Source organism: Castor canadensis, chromosome 9 (genome assembly GCF_047511655.1).
Source record: "Castor canadensis chromosome 9, mCasCan1.hap1v2, whole genome shotgun sequence".
NCBI classification, from domain to species: domain Eukaryota; kingdom Metazoa; phylum Chordata; class Mammalia; order Rodentia; family Castoridae; genus Castor; species Castor canadensis.
Window position 1 is genome coordinate 111,846,835 of NC_133394.1, and position 26,407 is coordinate 111,873,241.

At 38.1% G+C, this 26,407-nt stretch overlaps 1 protein-coding gene across 1 annotated transcript; it reads right to left on the bottom strand.

Annotated features, from left to right (window-relative positions):
• Window positions 1–264: 264 nt before the first annotated feature.
• Window positions 265–16,890, bottom strand: Exoc1l (exocyst complex component 1 like). The gene is made up of 3 exons (XM_020152660.2): window positions 16,640–16,890; window positions 5,348–5,478; window positions 265–594 (listed from the first exon to the last, which is right to left on the bottom strand). The coding sequence occupies exons 1-3, from the start codon at window positions 16,758–16,760 to the stop codon at window positions 328–330; spliced, it is 519 nt and encodes a 172-aa protein (XP_020008249.1). The 5' UTR covers window positions 16,761–16,890; the 3' UTR covers window positions 265–327.
• Between the last annotated feature and the right edge of the window lie 9,517 nt (window positions 16,891–26,407).

A 26,407-nucleotide genomic window follows, 5' to 3' on the forward strand; every position in this document is an offset into this window, starting at 1 on the left:
GAAAATATCAAGTCTTCTTATCAATGAATTCAGGATCCCTTTCCATGTATTTAGTTTGTAGAAGTACTTCTTGATATTCTTTTAGCAAAATACTAATTTAGTTAAAACCATGCAACTCCTTTCAAAGTTACCATGGAGCACAATGGCACAAAGTCTCAAATGTTCAGTGATTGCATTAAAACATATTTCATTGCAATTCACAAAGCATCATTTTATTCTCATATAAATAATAACCACTAATGAAGGGGAAAAAACAAAATTTTATCTATCAGTGCTGCTTAGGGAAACATTTTTATAGGACATTGGTGGAGGAATATAGGAACATCTTCAAAGTGGCAGGGGACATAGTGACAAGCACACAAGATTGAAAGCATAAAAGCATATTCTCATGAGGACCAAGCAATCCTTGTTGTTGGAAGACCAAATGGAATCATCATTAATGTAAGTAGAATCAAAGTTCACAATCTGTAAGTCCTTCTTAAGATATGCATGATTCAGCTTATTTACAGTTCGAGCAAAGGCATACTTAGAAGCACAGCTGTATGCTTCCAAACTGTACACTTTCTTGAAGTGCAGATCAAAAAATGGATTGTCCTAGAAGAGAAAGAGAGACATGATTTAATTTGTAGCCATGAAAGTAGTTTCCTGGATTCCCTCACATTCTCTTGGATATGTTTATTGATTGTAAAATATCGGTACCAAACATATTTCTAAAACCTACAAATGAGCTTTTCAAAGCTACCGGCTTCAAATGTAATTGTTTCTAAAAAATAATAAAGATTATTTTTGAAGCATCTATATCTTTTCTGTTATACAAATAAAACATGTCATATAATGTATAATTACCAAGTCTTCTCAGTGCAGTGATTTGAGAGGATGGTCAAGACAGAAGAAGAGAATAAACCCATTTACAGACTTCTGGAGGAGAGAATAGGTTTCTCTCTTTACTAGAAGATTGGTCCTTTGTGCTATTTCAAAGGTAAATGGGAAAATATAGAATGGTTAATAAGCTTTTGGTATACTATAGATCACAAGCTCCATGACTTTGAAGTTAACAGCAAAGAATAACTTTTGACAGTAACAGCAAGGACCTGTAAGACATTTGACTGAAACAGACAAATTACTAAAGGCTGCCAATCATTGGACTGCTCTAGGTTCTTACTGTATTTTTAATGGTGATGTTTGCTCACTAGATATTAAAATAATAATAATAATTGGTACTGTTATTAATAGCAGTGACAACTATGCCTCACATTTATAAAGTGTACAAAATGCATTCCCATTTACAAAATGCTTTCACATTCATTATCTGCTCAACTCCTAATGCTTATTGAGGGTTTTTGCATTATTTGTCTTTCTGTTCTTATCCATGGCAACTGCAGTTGTGCTGGATCGATTTGAAATAGTCCTATGAAAGGAGATGTGGATGTAAACATCACCCTAAATGACAAACCACACAAGAGCATTAATTCATTACCATGTAGTAAGAATGCAAATGACTTTTGCATTTGCAACCTCTCTTTCAAGTAGGAAAGTTCTCAAGGAGGCAGGAAAATGTTAGATAATATTTTTGACTCCTGATACAACCATGGGCAACCTACTTATCTGATCTGACTTCCATTTCCTCCTTATTGTAGATAGAGTTGCTGTGAAATTTACATGAGAGCAATCATCTAAACTGCCTGCCCAGACGTTAATAAAAGATGGGACTCTTTCTCAGCTCTGCCCCTAAAGATTGTGATACATTAATACTGCCTTGCTTTATACCTTAAAAATTTAGAGCAAAACAAAACAAGTCTTTTAAAAAAGACTGTACAAGAATGATAGAATTTAAAGACAGAGCTCCCCTAGTCACACTTCATAGTTTTTTTCTGTTACATTGTAGGTTGAAGGACAATTCTGCAGAGAAATCTCAATAAAAGATTATCACATCCATTCCATAGCTAGATGGTAACCACTCTCCTTATGTAGATTTCTCTGCCAAACATTTCCTCCTTATATGGAAAATATATTTCATATTTTTGATATAAAGAGGATTAATCTTAATTAGCTTAATAATTGAAGGTGGGCATGCATGCACATAGGACACAGTTATCTCCTTCCCTCCCTCCTTCCTTCCTCTCGCCCCTCTTTTCTTCCCTTCCTCCCCCTCCTTTCCTTCATTTCTCTTTTCTTTTCTGCCTTCTTTCTTTCTGTGAAAGAATTCTGACGCTAAGAGGTGATCTCATAGATTATTTAATAGTCTATTATTTGTAGTTGCGATAATAGTTTCCAGAGAGTAAAGTTCAGGTTACACACATAATTACTAGCATAGCCAGGACAAGCACCAAGACCCCAGAGAGCCTCGCCCCATCTTTTGCAACATATTCCTATCTCCTGTTGCAACAGTTAGTCCACAAATACCAAATCATTTTGATTTGACTTCCATTTAAATTCCATTCCATTTTAAAGATGACAACTTTAAGACTTGAAATTGCTCTATGAACAGCTGTATCATCAGCATTGTGAAAAATATATTAATGCTTACTCCTGAGGATCCAATTCCAAGAGAGAGAAGTGGAAATTCCCAGAAGAGTCAGGGTATTTTTACTTCATCCATGGAAGAGAAATCTATAGAAGAACTACTCTTTGGGTATTTGATATTGTAGGCTGTTAAGTGGTAAGAAAACCAGAAATACTGCACTCCTCTTTTTTAAAAAAAAATCTAGTACACTATCAAAGAGCATGATCTTTAGATTGAAAAGGGAAGAATCAATAATGTGATGGAATTAGAGGCTAAGAAAGGTAAAGAAAAAATAGAACACAGCTAATTGCTTTAAATAAATCAAAGTTGACAGGCATGATGGATATATTCCTGGACATTGGCCAAACTTGTACAAAATAATTATGACATCAGTAATATTTGAGGACATAATAAAAAAAAAGAAAAGAAATATGGCCAAAATTGGGTGAGGATGGTTAATTCCTGAACTAAAGATTAGCGAACCTGACATGCATTTCTGATAAAATGCAATGCAATATAGAAATCTGTCAAGTGCATTAAAGTATGAAAAAAAATAACCAGGTGTGGTGGTGCATGCCTGTAATCCCAGCACTCAGGAATTGGAGGCAGGAGGATCATGAGTTCCAGGACAGCCTGGTATACATAGTAAGTACCAGGACAGCCTGAGTTATGAGATCCTGTCTCAAAAAAGAAAAGAAAAGAATGATTGCAAAACTTATAGCCCTATCACAGAGGATAACTGTTATCAAAGTACAATTTTTTCCTGCATACATGTACATACATATATACATATATATGCCTATGTGTATTTTTGTATTAAAATTTAAAATTTAGGTTTCAATGATGTGATAGAGTAGATATACAAAATTGACATACTATTTTAGGAAAGTGTTGTGTTCAGTTGATTTTTTTAAAAAAGACTTATTAAATGGTGAACAACTATGTTCTGAGGTATTGTTTTGAAAACACATCTTCCATTGGCTGCATACTATTCCATCTTGTGGCTATGCAACAGTATGTCCAGCCACTTCCTGTGTCTAACACTTAGGTAAAATATATTATCAGAAAAATGTCGTGTAAGTACATAGGCATGAAGCAATGGCACCCAGCATCCTTCCACACAGGAGTCCTGCCAAGCACATTTAGTTTTAAAAACAGGATTCTTAGATGATAGTCAAGGTAATAAGAGAAAGCATATTTTGGTTTTAGTAAAGAGAAAAATGTATAAATTAAGATTAGATGATTAGCAGGGTATGGTGGCACACGTGTGTGATGCTGGCACTCAGGAGGCTGAGGCAGAAGGATTGAATGGTCAAAGCAACCTGCATAGAAACCCTCTCTCTCTCTCTCAAAAAAAAAAGATTAGATGATTGATCATTAGTTAAAGCAGAATTAAATTCTTATGGCTGTCTAATTCTCCAATGTACCTCCCAAAATTAGCAGGGCCTAGTATACTATAAATCTTTAATAAATGACTGAATGTAGAAACTTCTAGAAGCTAAAGAAATCTAAAGAAAGCAAATTAGTAGATTTCTGAGTAAAGTCTAGCCCTACCACTTAATGGCTAGGTAAACTTGAGCAAGCCAATTAGTCTCTTTGAGTGTCATCCAAAAAATAGGAGCAGTAATAGACTCTAATTCATGGGACTTGTTGATGATGATATAAAATTGAACATGGGAGGGGCTTCACTTGGCTCCTGGGACTTCATAAGAGTTCACTAAGTATGGGATGGTAGCAGGTAATAATATTATCAGTGGTACTAATGATAGATACCAATTTCTTAAGGGTATGTATTTGGCTCTATCTGCTTTGCCAATTTTATTATTGACTTGGATGATGTCTTAAACTTATTAAGTCTATATCATACTATAGTGGTGTTAAAAATCAAGATATTAGAAGATCTGATATGTTAGAGCAAGAACCAAACTAAGAATATGACAGTTATCAGGATGAAGAATCAATGAGTTTAATTTTAATTCATTTAAAAATAACAGTACAAAAACTTACTGAGTGCCTAAGATGAGGCAGAAGACTATGATAAAGAATAAAAATATCATGACACCAGTCTTTAAGGAGCTTTCCATCCAAAGGGGAGACAGGATAACTAACCCAACAAATACAGTTGGTCAAAGTATGGCTACAACATATTTACATCCACAACAAATGGGTATATGGGGGAGGGAGTCATGAGAAGGACTTTACCCAATGTGAAATCTGGTATTAGGATAAGAGATGGGGCTGACTGGGCATTCTCAGCCTTGAGAGCTGGTACTGTATTAGGCATTGTAGACATGTAAAGTTCAAGAGGCATCATCAGAAGAATTCAAACACAGACTGGGGAAACCACCTGTTAAGTGGTCAAGCAAGGAGGCTGGAACATGCACTCTTTCTCACCTTCCAACTCTAAGATTATAGAATTTCCAAGTAATACAACCCTTCTGGAGGATGAACAGGTATGCAGACAGTGACTTATTGACAAAGGGAAGGAATCCCCACAACTTGAAGAAGAAATTGGGGTGGAGAGAGAGTGGTAACAGTGACATCATTATTTTTGGGAAAATGGCATTTCAGGTTTCAGGACTGACTGGTAGATTGTGTTTAACCTGTTAAGAGGAACTTGGGAAAGATGCTTTTAAATGTAATAAACAAAATTCAAATTCAATCTCATAAAAGCAGAACAAAAAAGCCAGTATATCATCCCAGGAAATTAATCCATACCACTTAAGAACAAGATAATGTCATCTTAACACTTAGTACCTGCCAAGATATGTGAAATAAGATATTGAATATAGAGATCTCCAGTATATTGATCTTACATCTCCCTTAGAGAAGGTTAACACTTACGGTATCTGCTTCTTTTCCGTCAATCATCTGCAGATCATTCAAAGACCATTTTTTTGTTACTTCATATTTTTCATCTAAACCTATTCTGTAGTGTTTCACCATAATGATTTTTACTTCTTCACTTTTGGTCACTGTAAGACAGAAAAATACTTAGTTTACATAAGCTCTTAGAAGACTATAAATTATTTGTCACACTTTTATTTATATGTGTCATTTTTATATAATGACCTAGAATCCACATTATAGCTGCACCTCAAATTTTGAGCCCTGATGCATCTGAACTTTTGTGAATATGCCCCAAAGCTTCCCAGTGTCCTAATTTTATTTTTGCAATGATTGTGGTTCCATACTGCCACCATAATGTCTGTCAGAACACTGAATGACATATCCTGAGCCCTGAGCTTTGTGGTGGAGAAAGGGGTTCAGTGTGGGACAGGAAATAAGAGCCTTAGTATTGGCACACAGTCAGTGTCAAAGTGTTTACCAGAGATTGGAATTTTAATTTATAACTGTATAGGAAAGTGAGACAGCAAAGCAAAGAGGTCATTTCTGCTGCCAGAATTAACAGTGTTGTGAGTGACCTCACAGTTGAGTAGAAACTTGACACTTCCTTGGAAAACCATGTGAGACTTAGGGTGCAGCAGTGGCTGTATCACAGTTACTGCCAACCATTTGGTTTTGTTTGATATTTTTCAATCCACTTAAGTGTCTCTCAAACTCTAGTTTGCAAAATGTGCCATGGCACAGAAGATTTTAGTACTTTATTTTGAAAGATGTGGGGAAATCTTTGCTTATTATATGTGACTAAGATGAGAGAAGTAATTTCCTGCCTTAAGATCATTTGTCTTTGGTCTCATATAAACACAACAGAAGAATCAGCATTTGATTGTAGAACTCTGGTCTTAAAAATTATAAATGGGTTAATAAAGGACTATTTACTGAGTATATGGTATTTGCTTAATAGATTATGATGATCCACAGGAGAGATAAATAAGAGATGTGGTCTGGAAATTTATGGTTTTGTTAAGTAGACAAGTCTGCCCACACATGAATCACATATAATAGTATATTTTCAAACAGGTGGTGATAGACTGTCGAAAATTTTCCTGTAAGATGGATAATGTTGCTAGGTTTGGTGACTCATACTTGTAATCCCAGCTACTTGAGAGGTAAAGATCAGGAGGATCATGGTTTGAGGCTGGGTTGGGCAAAAAGTTAGCAAGACTCCCATCTCAACAGATGAGCTCAGCATAGTGCATGTGTGTGTCATTCCAGCTACTCAGGAGGCATAGCTAGGGGTATTGCAGTCTGGGGCCAGCTCTGGGCAAAAACCCACACTGCCCTACCTGAAAAATAACTGAAAAATGGCTGAGATGTCTCAAGTGATAGAGCGCCTGTCTAGCAAAGGTGGGAATAAGCAGGTGGTGTTTTCTAATAGTTAGACTGGAATTTATTTTGGGGAAAGGTTCCTTTTGGTTCTGGAAGGTACCACTTTGACCTGCTGCTGTAGTTGGAATGTGCCCCCAAAGCTCTCGTGTTGGAAACTTAATCCCCATTACATCAGTGCTGAGAGCTGATTAGGTTGTGAGAGCTCTGCTCTCATGTAGGGATTAATGCTGTTATCACAGAAGTGGTATGGTTATTGTGGGAATGGGCTCCTGACAGCAGGATAGCAGGATGAATTTCTCTCTCTCTCTCTCTCTCTCTCTTTGGCTCTCTCACACTGTGGGATGAAGCAGCAAGAAGGCCCTCCTCACTAGCTGTAGGCCCCTCATTCTTGGATTTGCTAGTCTCAAGAACTACAAGAAATAAATTTTTGTTCTTCATAAATTACCCAGTCTCAGGTATTCTGTTACAGCAACACAAAATGGACTAAGACACGTGTCCTCTTATTTATGTAGATATTAGGCAATACATTACAATGAATCCTAGTGATAGGTAAATGATGTGGAGTTGAGTTCCAGTTTGGAAAGGCAGGGGTCATTGTGAAGGCATTGCCCGGTATGGGGAAATAAATAGAAAGCAGAAGCCAAACTTCACCAGGGAAAGGACAAAAGAGCACTGTATAGCTACTAGAGGGTTGGGAGACTGGTCTGTTTATGGTTGGCTCCAGTAATGGGGCTGGTGAAGGGAGGAACTGTTTTCTGAAAGGCAAGTGACACTGCAGTCTAGGAGCAGCTAGGCTCAGAGTAGGTGACAGAGCTCCCCTAGAGAAGGGAGTCTGAGCATGCTGACAAGTCTAAACTGAGGGTGCTGTGGCCGGCATCTGTGCAAGTCCACAAAGCAACATACATCAGATAAAGGGCCCTCCATGAGCCAGGGCTTCACAAAATGGTGCCCTGTTAGGAGAGTATTCTTCCAGCAGCAGTGATCACAGGACACATTAAAGACGAAGAGAAAGGGGAGCTGGGGTCCCTGCAGGAGACCCTGCCGATCAGTGGGCTCTGGCATTAGGAGTTCTGTGACCACACCACGGTGGTATGATTGGTACTTAATCTTTGGAGAGCACAAACCTCATTTTCTGATGTAAAGTAGACGTGAGAGTGATATAAACTAAGGGTGGAAAGCTTAAGGTAAAGTATATAAAGACCTGAGGATAGTGCTTGCTTTGCCGTGGTTGTTCAAGTGTTCTATTTTATTTTGTTTGAAAAGCTATTGTGGTAACGTATGCATGGGATGTGGGTAATGGAAACAAAAGTGGTAAATTCAAGTTAGGTTTAAGGCATAGATGGGTTTAGTGGCTTAAGCCTGTAATCATAGCTACTCAGGAAGTAGAGATTGGGAAGATCCATGGTTCAAGACCAGCCCAGGCAAAAAAGTTCTCAAGACCCCATTTCAACCAATGACTAGGTGTGGTGGTGCACGCCTGTCCTCCCAGTTATGCATGGAAGCACAAATGGGGATTGCAGTCCAGGTTGACCGGGGTGTAAAACAAAACCCTGTTTCAAAAATAACCAAAGCAAAAAAAAGGCTGGGGTCATGGCTCAAGTGGTGGAGTTTGCCTGGCAAATGTGAGGCCGGTAGATCAAAACCCCAGTACGGCTAGGCACAGTGACTTACTTCTATAATCTCTACTGCTGAGAAGATAGAGATAGGAAGATCAAGTTTGAGGCCAGCTGGGGCAAAAAGTGAAACACTATCTCAAAGAACAAGCTGGATGTGGTGGTACACACAGAATCCCAGCTACCAGTCCCAGGCAAAATCTCAAGACCCTATCTTAAAAAAAAAAAATAGCTGATGGGGGCATGGCTGAAATGGTAGAGCTCTTTAAAGTGCAAGACCCTGAGTTCAAACCCCAGTACCATCAAAACAAACCAAAACAGATCAAACACTGAATGCAAAGCCAAATGGGGAGGTACGGAGGGTAGGCCTGCTGGGTATAGTGGTGAGTGCTGTCTTTTACATATAGGTGAAGAATCTGAACATTATCTCAGAAAAGAAGGAGCTGGAAGTTTCGTAGTTTAGGAATGGTGAGACAGACTTGGTATTTTGTGTGTGGAGAGGTTTCCAAGGCCAAGCTTATGAAAGGAAAAAGAGCAAAGAGGTAAGAGAGTGGAGAAGAGATAGGTCAGCCAAGAAGTCTGTGAAGGGGCCTTAGAAAAGAGAAAAGCCCTGGTGTAATGCCGTGAGAATCAGAGAATGAAGTATTTCAAAGGTTTGGAGACAATCCTAGGAAGACATGTAACGCAGAGTTCAGCCTTGACCCTGAACCTGACCTGGATAAGATCATTTATTTCCCCCAGGAAGACAGTGTGTCTGCAAGGACAATGACCTGCAGGGGACTCCTTCACACACAAGTAATACTGATCTAGCACACAATGTGGGTTGGTCCCTGGGTTAGGTAATAAGAAGGGATGCTAAGGACTATGATTTAGGTGGCATATCCCAGGGGCTGGAGGAGGAGGGACAGCATGTTTTGGGGATAGAGGGAGTGAATGAGGAGCATGTCTGGAGAGGAACTCAAACAAAATGTTGGCCTGGGGTCAAGGAATAGCTGAGAGTATGAAATCTAGATATCATGCAGAAGGCTATGGGATATATTTCTCTAACCCTAGAAAGGGTCATCTGCATTTGGGTCTATATGCCAGCATTGGGAAAAGGAAGCAGTAAAAGAGAAGCCATTAGCAGGTATGCTGAGGCACAGTTGATTTTGTCACACTCCGCACAAGATCTCGGAGATGATCCCTTCCACTATGAGGCAGCTCTGTCTGCCCAGCCAATAGCTCTCCCTCAGGACCACAGGGTTCTGTTGTTCCAGATAGCTACCTCACTAGTTTCTCCAGGGGGTGAGAGGACAGGGATGGGGAGATAGAGAGACAAAACTGGCTATTGTATGCAAGGTAACTTTCAGGGATCAAATTCCACTGCCTCATCCCCTTGTCATGATAGCCAGCTGATTGACTCTAGGGTTTCACATTTGATTTATTAAGTTGATAAATATTTGTGTGCCCTTTTCTGTACCCAGCACAATGCTAGGAATTGGGAGTTAGTGGGGGATTCAGAAAAAAAACATGGGCTCAGGGTGCTGTGAATGAGGTGTGACAGGGAAATCGAAGGACATCTTTATCTCCTGAGGGAGTAGTACAAGGCAATAGGATGTAGGAGACCAAGGGGCAAAGGGACTTCTAGAATAGCCTAGGTACAAACATGAAAAACTTAATGCTTTTGAGTTATTACAAGTGTGTAACTGGGATGTGAGACTGGACTTGGTCCCTGAAGCGTCTGGAGTACCAGGCTAAGGAGTTCAGATGTTCTGAAAGTTGGGGATGGGGCAGGGCAGAGTGTCACTGAAGCATTTTAAGTATTGGATAGGCTGTGATTTAAATTTTGGAACATTCTTTTGGGAAGTTTCATAAAGGATGGGTTAGAGAAAGGACAAAAGAGATAATCAGAAGGTGGGACCTACCAGTCATGGACTTTTCTTTCATTCATGGTCATTGGCCCACCAACACCAAACTAAGAAAATACAAGAGCATGATTTAAAAGTTAACCTTTGAGTAAGAGGAAGTAGTGCAGACAGAATACAGTTTCCTTAATTTGACAGAATTGCCTCCTTTAGGACTAAGGAGGCTCCAAGAATTCCCTCTAGCCATGAGCCAAAGAAGTCTGCTCAGGCTGGAGTTGACCCAATCCCTAATTTCCATATTCCAGCTTTGCTGCCAGCTGAAATTAAATGGCCATCTCCACATTAACACAGTGGCAAAGTGGAAACTTATCACATTGCCTTAAAACAGAAATGCATTTACTCAGTGCAAATGTGAGTGCATGTTTCTCTAACAGCAGTGATGGAGTTAGGGTTCAGGGATGGATGTCTATAGACCCAGGGCACTTCAGAATTAACTTGCTTCAGTTTTAATGTTTTAGTGAGCATTTTTGGATTCCTAACAATCCTTTATTTTCACTTTTAGTTTTAAAATAAACTTTGTAATTAATAAATGCCTCCATTACCATGGCAAAATAGTTAACATTAATGATGAGGCTAAATAGAAAGAAAATTGACTACTTGATTCCATATGATTTGGCAGAATAGAGGAAAAACGGTAGCTCAGAAGTAAGTTGTACAGGAATGCTTTAAATAAACAAACAAATAAATACTACCTGACTTTATAACGCTGGTGCTACACAATTGTTTTCATCACTTAAATTAAATAATAGGAAAAATTGCCACAAGATATGGAAGAGAAGAAGCCTCAATGAGATGACAGTGTACTGATGATGACTTTGGGTTTTTATTTCACCAGAAAAGTAATTTCTAAATAATATTTTCTAGAAATATTTTTATAAAATCAATTTCGGGGCTATACAAGTCGTCTTTAAAATACTAAAATGATTGGATATAAGCAAGTTAGGACATGTGTTATTGATGTATTTACAGAAATAAGAGAGAGAGAGAAAGTGGAAGAGCAGGATAAAGTGATTTTGTGGGAGCAGAAGGGCCAAGAAACTAAGAGGGCCTCCAGTGAGGCTCGAGCAAGGTTTGTTTCATGAGCTCTGATTTAGCATATTCTCAGCTCACTGACTGAAAGCCGTGTAGCAGAGTGGTTAGGCACAAGGGCAACTGGGTTTAAAGCCTCCATCTTTCACTTAGTAGTTGGTGATCTTGGGCAAGTTATTTAGCCACTGTATGCCTGGACTTTATCATCTATCAGATGAGACAAAGAAAATAATACATGTGAAGTACTTCCAGTGTCTGGCATATACTTTAAGAAATGTAGCTAATTCTTAAGGTTAGAAGCAGGGTGGCAAAGAGCTTGGGGTTTAGACTTAGATTTACTACCTGTGATCTTGTGCTAATTACTTCACTTCTTGTGTCCATGGTTTCCTAGTCTGAAAAACAGGAATTTTACCTAGTCTGTAATATGGTCTTGAAGGTGAAAAGCAATAATGCATAGAAATAGCACTGAATGCACTTTGCCTGACACTCAGTAGGCACACCTTACAACTATCCCTTTTATCCCATTATCAATAGCATCATTCTAATAGTGAAATGTTTTAATATTTTCCTCTTCAAAGATCTGCTGTAATGTTTCAACTCATTGTACAAATGATGTGATTTAGACTTTAGAATTGTGGATCGTTTCTCTCTCTCTCTCTTTTTTAATACTGTGGTTTGAACTCTGGGCTCACAATTGCTAGGAAAGAGCTCTACCCCTTGAGCCGCTCTGTTGGTCCCAAAAATTGGCAGATCATCTGGATTTCCACATTTATCTCCAAAGTAGTAAATTAGTCACTGGGAAAAGTCTGTCTCGGGAGTAACTAACTGATGATATTGTGCGCTGTTGATTTTAGAGATAATGATACTATTCCAAGACCCAAGATCCAAGCCACCAGCAAGGTAGAACTAAAAACTAAGTCTTAACAAATGCAAAGTAACAAGAGGACCAAAATGGGAGCTTCATCATTTCCATATTGTAGTCTCTACTCATAATTATCCTGATTTGGAGGAGCAGAATATTTTACTTACATTTCTCTGTATAGGTTCTTGGCAATAGTCTGCTAATGTACTCTGTATGTGTGGGTAAAATAATGAAGTGTTTTTTTCTCTATTGAGAAGATAAAAAGCAGGAAATTTAAGATATAAAATCACCATTGATGTTCAAGAGTTGTTACCCATCTCACGATTCTGATTGTAACTAAGTTGTGTGGTTTTATGATACATGTATTTTATTCTTAGTAAAATGAACCTTTTATGAATAAATTCTGTGTTTCTTCTTTTTTCTTTTTTTTTTTTTTTTGGTGAGACTGAAGGATGAACTCAGGGCCTTGAACTTGCTGGGAAGATGCTTTACCCCTAGAACCTCTCCAGCCCTTTTCGTTGGTTATTTTTGAGATGGTCTTACTTTATTCTCCAGGTGGCCTGGACCACCATATTCCTATTTATACTTCCCACATAGCTGGGATGACAGGCACGTGCCACTATGCCCAGCTTTTATTGATTGAGATTGGATTTTCCTGAACTTTTTGCCTGGCTGGATTTGAACCATGACCTCCTAGTCTCCACCTCGTGGGTAGGTAGGATTTGAGGCTTGAGGTTCTGAACCCAGATAACTCCTATTTTTTTTTAAATTAGAAGAAAAAAAAGAGAAATTTTCCAAGTGTGTTCTTTTTTGTTGTTGCAGAATCAGGTGTTTTCATAGCTATTAAAGGAAATTCTGTATGGTGTAAAAGGGAAGACTCAATCATTTTGTAGCAAAACAATCGCATAAATCCATAACTTGAAAAATAAAAATGAGTTTGCATGTCAACTAAGACCTCCTCTGGTTTTGGAATGTATGCATGGCTGTTTGGGTATTTTTGGCCAGTGCAGCTGTTCTTACACCACTACTATGCATCTTTTAGTATGTGAAAACTCTCCAAAACATTATCTTACATTTTTATTCTTACAAAACACTATGACTTAGTAGGATGATTTGTTCTCAATTTAACGTTCAAAAGGTTAAACTAACCTTACTCCAGATAATACTGTTGCCCACTGAAACAGAAACTTCTAAGTGTTCTTTAGTTTTGGGCTTTCTGTTGGTAAGATCCTGGGAATTCACCAATTTAGCAAAATGGTTCTGAATGAGGTCCTTTAAATTGCTTATAGCAACCTCTTTTGCTTGTTATTGTCTATAACACTCTTATTGTAAGTGATTTGACAGAATTATTAGATACTTTGGTTCACAGGAAAAAAGAAGTTCTATTCTGGCATCAAAGTATAATATGTGTAGAAACTTATGCAGCTATTTTTATAATTCTAGCAAATGTCATTTATTTTCAAATTAGTATCTATGAATGGAAATGTTTTGGTAAAGATATAAGAACACTTAATCTATATATAAATATGCATTTAATTTAAAACGTGATATATAACATATAAATTCCTCACTAGATATTAAATGAACATACTTGAATATGCTTACTGCATATTTTATTTTCACTATAAATATATATTTACAGTACATAATACATATTCATATTGCAGCATAATTTTCCTGTATTTTTAAAAGTTTAATCCTACCTCCTTTACTTAGTTGAAATATATTTTATCATGTTTACCTTTTTTGTTAATAAGGAAACACTTTATGCAGATACAGACATTTTATTTCCATTTCAAAGATGTCAACACTGAGACCAGAGAGGCTAATTATCTCATCCCTAATTTCATAGCTGGAAGGCAGACAGAGCAGAACTAGAGCAACAATCTGATATGATTCCATGCATTTCAGGGTCTGTTCCACTGTGCCCTCTTACATCTCACTCAGTTTTGACTGATGGTTTCACACGCTGTTTCAGGTCTTTCAGAATTTTTTTTAAGGGCTGGCTTAATGGCTCAAGTATAGACCCTCTACCTAGCAAGTGTGAGGCCTTAAGTCCAAACCCCAGTACCACCAAAAAAGAAGAAGAAGAAGAAGAGGAAGAAGAAGAAGAAGAAGAAGAAGAAGAAGAAGAAGAAGAAGAAGAAGAAGAAGAAGAAGACTTTTTTATTTATTCGCATTCTCCTCATTGCACGTGTACCATTCCATCCTTGTGCCTGCACATAACAGAGCTTCTCCCTCCACCAAAAGATGCTGCTTTTAACTAACAGTGATAACAGTGTTGTGGGGCAGGGTAAGATAATCACAGAGAGAAATGGCCATGCAAACCCTGAGATAGAAGGAACTGAGGTCCCAGGAAGTGCCAGTGTATATTCTGGGTAACTAGAGAGAGGGACAATGAGTTTATGGCATCTGATTTTGACATCAGTCAGGTAATCTTTAAGATTTAACAGTAAATGACCTACAATCCTCAGGTTGTGAGATCTCTGTAAAAGCCAGACTGTGGTCAGATAAGTAGAATGTTTAAACATATATTTAAACATATTTTCTTTAATTTGAAAAAATGCAGGATAAAATTTGACTACTATGGATCCACAGGTCTTGCAAATTTTGAATTGAATTGTGGGGTATAAAGAGGAATTCTTAACTGTGCAACTCTTTTCCTGAAGGTGGACAGTGCTCAAAATTTGGAGTTTCTTGCCTCAACAATTACATGTGCCCTGTTTGATTCATATCAGTGGAAATTTTCTGAGTAAAGCATGATCAATGATTCCAGTTCGTCAGGCATCATTTACACTACTGTTCTATCAAAATGCTTTTGTAACGGTCATAAAAAGGTGCTACACTTGGGAAAAGTGCTCTCAAGTTGATGGATGTGATAGAAAGAAGAGTCATGAAAAGTTCGTGAACTGATGTGGCTTACGATTTTAACTTTTATCTGGAATATTGCAATACTGTTCCTTGTTTCTGAGAAGACCTTGTTTTTTTCAGTGACGGATTCACTGAATCACTTCTAAAAGTTTAATTCTAGGACTTAAAAAAGTCAAATAGAACAAGTTTAATCAATTATGTAATATGGAGGGGCACACTAAGATCTATTTGGTAAATTAGACATAATTTATTGTGGTTATTTTTAATAACTTTAAAATACTTGTATACCAACGTTATTCAAGGAAAGTTAGTTTTATAAAGTGGGAGTCACAACAGGTACAGGATTGTTATATTTAATGTCAGACTGAGCATCTTTTCTGATACCATAAATAAAAATACTTTTTAACAGTGATTTGATGGTTAGATACAATATGGTTTCTTACTTAAGTTGTTTTAATTAACCTTCTTCCGTAATTTAATTTCTTTCTTTTTTCTGAGATAATTAAGTTTTTTACATTTGTTGATATACCAAGTCCCCATACTTTATATGTATGGCAAAATATAGCAAAAAAAGCTAAAGTGTTAAATAAATATTACTCTTGTTATTATTGGGTTAATATTACTGTATTTATTAGGAATGATAAACTTTTAAGGAATGATTAGTCCTTTAAAGATTTTCTATTTTAAAGCTGTCCCTCTTGACAGCATTAGAAAGTCATTCTCAGCCAATTATCAGAAACAGAATTATAGCAAGTTGTTTTCTGAAAATAGGCGTGTGCCTTAAAAAGCCAAGTCCACAGTGAACACTTAAAGTTTCTAAGCTCTTTCCTCCAAAGCCTTTGAAGAGTATTAAGAGACATGGACTACAAAAAGGATGTGCTGCATATTAAATCCAATAATGGCAGAAACATTTCTATCTAAATTCAGCACAAAATCACAGGTCTGGCAAATCATAATCAAGAGAAAAGCCTATTCATGACAATTTTCAAAATGTGGGAAAATATTTATTTTACTACATACAAATACTTTAGGTCTCTAAATCCTTTATAGAAATCCCTTTGCCCTTAAAGTTCAATCTTTATGAACTAATTTTTAGCACTAAAGTATTGCTTTTCCTTATAAAAGAAAGAATTTTTAAAAGATCATTTCTGTCTTCGAAAAACTACTGAGGTTTAAATAAGCCCTCTGAAGAAAAATCTAAGATTTTGTTTCTGTCCTAGAATGAAAAGGGAGAATCCTAGTGGTCCGGAATGGTTGCAAATAGAGCTGTATAACTCAATTCTCCAATTTATTTAAAAATATCCAGAGAACTCTGTTGAATTTTAAAAAGTGAGTTCTTATGGGAAAAATTGCATGTCATAATAGTAAATTAAACAAAAGACTGAAGACAAATAATCAATCATGAGGAGTACATATCCAGTTTCATTTCTGAACAACTAAAGTATGCTAGCACATTTTTCTTTCATTTTAGCACCTTAAGAAATCTGTCGAATCCAAATTCTTAAACGTGGTGTCATTGAACTCTCTCACAAGAAGATACATCCATACATGAGCTGTAGGGGAAAATAAATACAGAAAATGCCCCCCCCCGACTTTGGAAATGGTAACAGAAAAAGCAGATTACCTGACACACAGAGGTAATACCTGTCCTGAACGGAGAACTCTATCTCAATAAACTCGTACAGATTCTGCGAGAGAGGCTTAAATAGTTTCTTCTCCAAGTCCTCCTTCACCAGTGATGACATTTCCGCCAGTTCCACTTGGCCGGGTATTTTGGCTAAAGCTGATACTTTGTCTCCTTCTGCCGCTTAGTTACCTTGTTTTGGTTTGCAGTCCTCACTTTCAGAACCCAGGCTCTGGACAGCACCCTGTAGGTGGGCCCCTCACTGCGGTATCTGGCCAGAAGCAGCAGCAGCCGAAACAGGGCAGCGGTGGCAGGAGCCCCACCGTCAGTGCTCAGCATCCAGCCCGGAGCTGGCTGCTCTCGGGAGCTCTCCTGTGGCTTGCTGATGGGGGAACATGTGCACGAACACGCAATAGCCTCAGATCTACTTGTGGAGTCTCCTGTCACTAAGATAGGTCTAGCAGCGTTCCCCTTTCCGGGATCACTATGCAGAGAAGGACCACTACTTCAGCTTGAGGCTATTGTATAAATCAGCTGTCTGGCGCTATTGATTCGGGTCATCTTCCATTAAGAACTTTGCTCTCATCAGCAAGAGAAAAGGCATCTGTGCTCGCTCCTAACACTTCAACAAGTTTTCTTTTCCCTTCTGCAATGTCTTCAGAGGTTTCCTTCCATGAGCAGACGACTACACCAATTCCTGGGGCTAAATTATTTTTAAAATAGAAATTTAAATGGGCTCACTTGGATCTTATTTATTCCTCCAATCACAAAGGAAAATATTTTAGGCACCACCTGGGGTGAAACACTGTTTCTTGGGAGGGCCAATGTGCTATCTTCAAGGAGATAAGAACAACAAATACTTAGTTGTGTAAAAATGATAAAATGGCACAAAAGAGATAAAAACTCAGAATAGAAAAGAGGTCTATATCGGAGGGATCTGAAGAAGTGCCATGGGAGTGATCTGAAGCTGAAAGATGGAGAGAAAAGTCTAGAAGTGGAGGAGGTGCATCTTGGAAGCCCACTGTGTGCCTGAGTGCTGCATAGGTAAAGCACAGGGGTGAGGGGTTTGAATGTGTCCCCTCAAAAATTCAGGTGTGGCCATTGTGATGATATTAAGAGGCAAGTTGGCCATGACAGCATCTTCCATATTAATGAGATTAAAATCCTTATAAAAGAGGCTGGCTTGCCCCCTGCCTTCTGCCTGTGAAGACACAGCATTTCTCTCTTCTGGAGAATGCAACACTTATCGGACACTTGAACCTCGTGGTGCCTTGGCCTTAGATTTTCCAGTTTTGAGAACTGTGAGAAATGAATTTCTGTTCTCTGTAAATTCTCTGGTCTGTGGTATTTTGCTACAGTAGCACAAATAGATGGTGACAGGGTGTTTGAGAAAACAGGAAATAGTCCTATTTTCCTGCATTGTAAGATATGTGAGTGTAGAAAAAAAGGAATGGATAGATTAGGGCTAGATCATGAAGGGCCTCGAATGCTAGGTTAACTCTTTGGACTTTATTCTTTAGATGTAGAGAGCCAATGAAAATTTGGGGGCATTCATGCAATGATTCATTTGACAAATATTTGTCAAGGATTGACTATATAGTCAATATATAGCCAGACTGTTCTAAGAACTGGGGAAATGGCAATCCCTTGCTATGTGAAGCTCAGTCGGGTGGATGGAAAAATCATGTAGTAAGAAATGTATTGGGACATTCAGGTGCATTCAGCTGGAAGTGACAGAATACATGATGTAAAGTGAATAAGCTCATGGAGTGAGAGTCTGAGCTCAAGGCTCATGGGTGAGAGTCGCAAGTGCTTCCTTTTTTCTTATCTGTCATCCTTGGGTGCTGGTGTTTTTGTCTTCCAAAGACAGGAAGAATGATGGAAAATGGCTCTTTCCCCCCACCCCAAGGAAGCAAAATGTTTCTAGGAAATCATACAGCAGACTACCCTTTACATCTTGGTGGCCGTAGTCAGGTCACACCAGCCATTCCTAGGAAAGCAAGAATTTGTTATCTGTGGCTGCTATCATGGAGTGAGAATTTTTCTAACAAGGAAAAGGAGATGGAAATGACTGAGCAGGCAACCAGTAATGCCTTCATGATTGTTCTAAAGAAAAACTTGATAGGCCTGTGGTAAAGTTGAATGGTGTGGAGATGGCTCTGAATGAATCATTTGCTTTTGTGAACCTCAGTTTCCTCATCTTAAGAATATCTGTAGGGTGTTCTCCTACTTTTTCCTATTCTGCCGAACTCTGGGAGTCTATTACAACAATTTGGGTAAGAGGGGCAGAGGAAATACAGAAGAGGGACTGAATATAAGACACACCTAGATAACAGCAATTTGTAAGCCATGTTACCCAATTGGATGTGGAAGGTTGAGTCATAAGTGCCTTTCTACCTAGGGAATGAGTAAATGGGCTCACATCACAGGAGGCAGGTTTCAGAGGAGAAATTGTTTCCGGCTTTTATACTTAAAAAATTACTTCCTGGAGGGTGGTGTGGTGACAAATGCCAGTAATCCCAGCTCTCAGGAGGGTGGACAAGATATGAATTCCGGGTGAGCCTGGGCCTTTTACTGACAGCCTGTCTCAAAAAAATAAAACAAAAAATTTTCCTGACTGTTTTAGTCTTCATATGTAGAAAAGTAAAGACTACTTACCATAGTCATCTATATCATCTTTGAAATCATAGATATTTATTTCTTTGCATGATTCTTCATGTTTTGTTCTCTGCTAGACTGCAAGTTCTATGAGGGCAGGAATCATGTTTTTCATACTTATTATAGATCCAAGATATGTGGTCTACCAGTATTTAGCACATAATGGTCCTTCTTGTATTCATTTATTCACTCATTAACTTATTTGCAAGTGTTTACTAAAGAACAAATAAGTGAATAAAAAAAGTTCCTTTGCATAGCTGATTTTGCAACAATATATCCCCATTGATGGAGTGGACATCTGATAGTCTTACCAGCCACTTAACCTGTACTGAGAGCTGTTTGTTTTTGTTGTCGTAAAGACATGGTCTTTAGTTGAGTCTCGAAAGTACTTCTGAAGGAAATACTGCAACCCTCTCTACAACTCTTCAGGAATAGTGTGCACTTCAGTACAGTCTTAAGTGACATTGAAATTAGGATCTTGGGACTACAACTTTTTAATTCCAAAATGAAATGTTTATCATCAATTAGTGTGTTCAGAAATAATTTTCTGTGTTGACTTTCTTATGGTATCAATTTGATTGGCAGTCATAGGGGAAGGGTTAAAAAAGTCTAGTATTTTAAAATTTGTTAAAATACTAACAAATGTTTCTCTTAAGGTTCTAAAAGAACAACCTATCAAAACATTACTTAAATTCAATAATTCAAGGGATTAAACCTTAAAAGAACTGCAAATGACAATTCATTAAGAGTGGAAATGAGAAAAAATTTAGAGAACTTGATTTCACTGTTTATTAATTCAGAGGAATAAAATATTAGACGTTTGGAAGTTAACATCAAAAGGGAGCTATGGAAAAATTAAAAAATAGATCCACAAAGCATTTGTTCATGCTGGTAATATTTAATAGAGCTATTAAAATATTCTTTCCTCATAGTCAATGATTATTTTAGTCTGTAAATTTATTTTCTGAAATTCTGTAGAACTGTCAATAGTGATAAGGAGGAAAATATTGAAAAATGGCATTTTTCTGACTTATTTAAAAAATTCCCAAAATCACCCAAGTGTATTTCCTGTAGGAAGAAACTTTTAATACCTATTGTTACACTATAAGGCCCAGCTGGTCCACAATCCTGGGTAAAGCAACAAAGCTTGTGTCTGTGTAGATTCAATATTTATACAGCTGGTTCAGAGGGTTGTAAGTTATTTAGAAGAAAAGACCTTTTAAGACCTGTAGGTTAACCTGGGTGATGGTTGAGGAGCTGAAGCTTGGGTTCTAAATGACTCACAATTACAGTCAACTTTAAATTCTAAATCTAAAAGCAGACCAGATCTGTTTTATCCTTATTATAGCTGTTTTCAGAGGCCAAGGAATGATTTTTCTTTTCACTTTCTGCTTTAATCACTTTCTAACCTAGTCTTCAAATTTTTTATATTCTTTTGCAATCATGGAATTATTTGCTTAAGAATTCTGGGAGTGGTGTGAGTTGTACATAGGTAACAGGATAATCATTTGAGCAATGATAATATGAATCCCTTTTGTACAATCACAGATTATAGGAATGACTGGCTTCCAGCATACTCTCAGCCCAGGCAGTTAATGCTCCTCTGGAATTAGAATTGACTTCATTGGGAGTTCGTTGAGCCCAGATTCTTCCCAGGGCTTCTTTACAGGTGCATGAGGAGGAGTGGTAGACACTGTGTAAACTGAGGCCCCAACTTCCCTGTCTTCATTCAGACCCACTGAATGTTTAATTTGTTTAACATTCAGAGCCCTATTGTTTAAGCAAAAGGCTGTGATTACCAATCCTACCTATTACCAAGTCCTTGAGTGACCTCTAGGATAGGAGGGAAATTCTAAGTTTTGTGTGTTGTTTTTTGAAATATGTGATCTTTCAGCAAAGCAAAGAGGGAGTTACCGTTGTCCTGGTTAGACTACAAGAAGACAGAGCATTCTATGGAAACAAAGGACCCTCTTTCAAGCCTGACACAGAGGAAATCACCTTCCCACATTTATTGCTTCCATCTTTGGTATCGTCTGTAGTAATAAACTTGATATCTTTTAATGTATGACTTATGTGTAGGTTGAAAAGTGCCACTTCTATGTCATATTGCTTTTTTTTTTTCTTCTTCTTCCTTTTGTTTGCTTTGTTTTGAGGTAGGGTCTTTCCATTAGCTCAGGCTGACCACAAACTCACAATCTACCTGCCTCAGCCTCCTGTGTACTGGGATTATAGGTGTGTGCCACAACACCTAGTTTTGTTTTGTTTTTGAGGTAGGGTCTCATTATGTAGCCCAGGCTGACCTTGTACTGATGATTCTCCTGCTTTGTCTTTCCATTGAGATTACAGGCATGACCACCATGACTCTGCCATGCCTGACTTCTATGCTGTAGTTCTTAAACTTATTTGTAGGAATCAGGACAATGTTGCTCTCAATAATCTTCTATTTCAAAATTCTGTAATTATATCATATCAAATTTTTTACTCAATCCAGTACTTCCTTTGTGATTCTAGTTTAGGAATATTTTGTGAGTGTGTATGTGAATATGAATGCACTCAAGTGTAATGGTATGCGTGTTCTCAGTATGATGACTTAGGCTAACTTCTAGCTGGATGTACAGTTTTCCCTTTTCATCCTCACAGGTTGGTTCAGGACTCCCCTCTTACCCCAAAGGATACCAAAATACACAGATGCTTAAGTCTCATGTAAAGTGGTGGAGTATCTGCATATAACCTATGCACATCCTCCTGCATACTTTAAATTATCTCTAGACCACTTACAATACCTAATATAAGGTAAAGGCTATGTGTATAGTTGTCACACTGCATTATTTAGCAAATAATTACAAGAAAAAGTCTGTACATGTTCAGTGCAGATGCTGTCAGGGAGGGGGCATATTTTCCATCTGTGGTTGGCTGGATCCATGAGTGTGAAATCCATGGGTATGGAGGGCTGACCATACTTTGTGAGTTGTTTTTCTCTTGCTTCTGTTTGTTCTCATTTGGTTATGAAAGCACTGCATAACCCCATAACTCTAGGAGATCTTGAGAATATAGCCCTATGTCTGAAAGGAGAAGAAAGGCAGTTTCTTCTTCTGTGACCGCCCTTTCCTCACATTGTGACATTCACCCATGAGGACTTCTGAACTCCCCAATACCTCAGAGTTCAGTTTGTCACAAGTACTGCAGAATGCGCCATGGAAGGAAGGTCTCAGAAGTTCACAGTGAGTGTCAGAGTCCTCCTCAAGAAAGGCTTTTCTGACTCAGCTGGAGATGGTATGCATCTTTTGTTTGGGATGTTCTAGTGTGGTTTTAAAACATACAGAGGCACTTTCCTTTTAAAAGAAAAGAAAAAATATCCTAAGAATGCTCTATGAAAAAAACATACTTTTGACAAAATACATACACAAAGCAATTTTCAGGGAAGATCTTGTCTTTTTCATACAATTTTACCAATAGTTAAGGAAAGGTTATAAAGATTTGTATTTTCTTCTGTGTGCTATAGAATAACAAGAAGAATGAGTTTCATTTAGCTTTTGGTTCCATGGAATGTGATTTATGTTCAGGAAGAGGTTACTTCAAAATCATAAGGTAATGAAAATAAAATTATTTCTATAGAGTGGCTTATTTTGTGTGTGCTAAAATACATACAGCAGTTAGATTTTTCTTCTCATTTAGTTTACTTTTTAAATTTTTTAGTAGTATGTCTTAACTTACAAAATAATGGGTTCATTCTGACATTTTTCATGCATGCATATCACAGACTGCTTATCTTCACCCCTCCTGTTATCTTTTCTTTAGCCAGATGTTTTTGAATATGCTTTTCCCCCTCTTTCTTGGAGATAGGGGGATTTGAAATTAGCTGAGGGAATGAAAGTCATTTTCCTTGATATACAAGTAATAATACCCAACAAATAACTGTAACAACCAGTCCATAATAATTACTACAGACATTATTCTAAGAGCTATGAAAATGTCAGTTTACTAAATCCTCATAACAGTCCTAGGAGGTAGACACTATTGATCAGATTTTCCTTGTGAGGAAACTTAGACACAAGCTACCAGTTACTGGTCCAGTGTCACATTGTAGCAGAGCTAGATTTGAATGCAGATAATCTTGCTCTACAGTTTGTACTTCTAACCACTGGACTATGCTGCCATTCTCATTTGACCAGTAGAAGCATTTAAAAACTTTGTTACAAAATCATAGACATATTTGGTGGGACATTTTACTCTGTAAATAAAGGTCCCATTTTCTCCACCCAACCTTCTTTTCATTTTTACCTTACTTTTTCACAAGTTTTGCTTGTGTCCATGAGCTAACTAGTAATTTAGAACTGGCAAGGTTGAGCCCTACTCATAGCACGTGCTTAATAAACATCTCTTGAATGAATGAATGAATGCAGTATTAGGTATTTTTAAAAGGATGTCATTTTCCCTTTTCTTTACTAACAACCCCAATTGGAACTAGACATTTGGAGGTTAACATAGAACATACAGAGTATTTCTATTGCGTTTCATTGCCTACCATTCTTTCCCTTTCTTCTGGTAGAATTCATCTTTCCTATGGGGAAGACATTCCATGTAAGGAGGTGGAGCTCAACCCCCACCCCCACCCCCACCCCCACCCCCACGGACAGAGCACATGAACCTGGCCTGGACTTAGCTAATTAGAATCTTCCTTCTCCCGGGACACAGTGCTTGGTTCAGGTCTGTGCATATGACACAAGCATATTTATTGTCTGTTAGCTCCAGATCTACTTCTTTTTGCTTTGCGTTGTAATTTTGGAGCTGAGCCCTATAAACATTTCTCCTTTGCCGGCTAGCAGAATGTTATTCCAGTGGGATTCCAGGGACTGCACAGGGGAGATCTACCTGTGCTGTCAGGTCAGAAAGATTAATTAAGCTAACTTCTGTAAAGCTCTTAGAATAGTGCTTGAACAAATAGCACTATACAACTGGTACCTACTATTATGAATTGATTATTATTAGTTGGTATCAAGTATCGTGACTTGCACTCCATCAGTATCCACTTCCCAGTGGCTTTCCTCAGCCATACCCTCTGGCAATGGTGGGAAGCTTCAACAGAATAGTTGCAGCCTGCCCATGCCCTCCCACAATGGCAAGCTGCTTCTACCCATGGCTCCTGCCTGGGACTATGGTAAACTTCCTTACCATAACATCTGGTTCTGTGCTAGCCACACCCTTCCCGAGGATTATTAATTAATTAATTAGTTAATTTTATTGTGTCATCATCCTAAGTCTAGAGTTAGTAGCTGCTCTTTTGTGTCTTGTGTCCGCTTTCTCAGCCTATTAGAGACTTTTGTTGTTGTTGCTTATTTGTTTTTTATCGTTTTTAGTCACTTTTATTATTTTTTAAATGAGGGTGCATTAATTTTTAGTAAACTGCTGTTCTAGTTAGAAACTGTTTAGGCTAAATTTTCCCTGTTCAAATACCCAGTGTGCTTTCTGTGTCCCCACTGCATCCTGACTGATACAAAGGTCCATCACTTTCTTCTCAAAATATTTTTGTAGATTCTGGGAGTGGAGAGGACAATCTTTCTCTTCTTACTGGATCAAGAGCTGAAAGTGTAAGGTAAGCTGGATCTGCTTGAGGCCATTGTCCCCAGCGACAGAGAGGCTATTTTCAATCTTGAAAAATGGAGGAAAGAGAAGATGAGGTCATACACAGAGAGAAATAGATGTGAGACAAGTGAGAAATGGAGAGATTTCTGATGACATAATTGTGATTCCGGGGTCCAGATGTCTTTTTTTTCTTAAGCAAGTTCAAGTTGAATTTCTGTCTCTTGAAATTTTAAAAACATTAATTATGATATAAAGTAGCTTTACTGCAAAAGAAATAACCACTCATTCACTTTTCACTTTTGTTTTTTAGTAGTAACTTTAATTTCTTAAAAGATCACAACTTTTACTTAAACTCTACTGAAGGCAAGCTTGTCAGGCTGTCTAGTGTCAGTGTGCCTTCATTAAAGAGGCTGGAGGAGTGCATTTTGGATCAACTACAGTGCTACCTACCTTAGTCTGAGGAATCAGGAAGGGCCTCCCTGAGAACGTGACCACCCAGCAGACAACTGAAGGCTGGGCTAGAGTTGTCCAGCTCTACCAGTTAAAGGCTCAATGGAGTTATATAGTAATCAGATCAGCCAATAAACACTGTACTCCCTCTACTTATTGCATGCAAAGTACTGTGGTGGATATCAAAACAAAACCTCCCCTGCTTTTAAATAAACTGTATCTACCATTTCTTAAAATTTTTTAATTTATTTTTTAAATTTTTGGTGGTACTGGGGTTTGAACTCAGAGTCTCACACTTGCTAGGCAGGTGCTCTACCACTTGAGCCATGCTGCCCACCTCTCATTTCTTGTTTTAATTGGCATAAATTCATTACACAAAGGGGTTTCATTGTGATATTTCCACACGTGTATATATTGTACCTTGATCAAATTTACCCTCCCCACCTTCTCTCACCCTCCCCCCATTTTTAATAACTGTTAGGGGGTTTCATTATGCTATTTTCATACATATATATGATGTGCTTTGATCATATTCATCCCCCATCATCCTCTCCTTTTCCACTACCCTTCCCACAGGGCCCCACAAACAGTCCCCCTTTTATTTTAGGTCTAGATTCCACATGTGAATGAAAATTTTATTTTCTGTAATCTGATGCTTTGAAAGCTGTGGCCTTACTGATCCTAGAGGACTGACCTCTTCAGGGTTAGAGAATTCCTACAGGTCTTAAACTTACCTGTTTAAGATCAAATACAAACCAACTGATCCAGCCCCCACTCACATTGGCTACCTGTTCTAACCACACCAGGGCAGACTAGACAAGCAGGGACATTCCCTACACTCCAGTTGTCCACTGAAATTATTCATGTAGCCAATTCTAAACCTGCTTGCCCTGCCTCATTTGTTGCTGCCCATAGAAACCTCAATAACATCTCGGGCCTGTAATTTTCCCCTCTCCCTCTGCCTCCTGACCAACCTCAGTGCCTCCCTGTGTTCCCTGACCCCCAGTCCTCATGATGTGCCTCTTCCTTTTGGAATCTGTGAGTACAACAAACTATCTTTTCCATGGCAGTTGATTT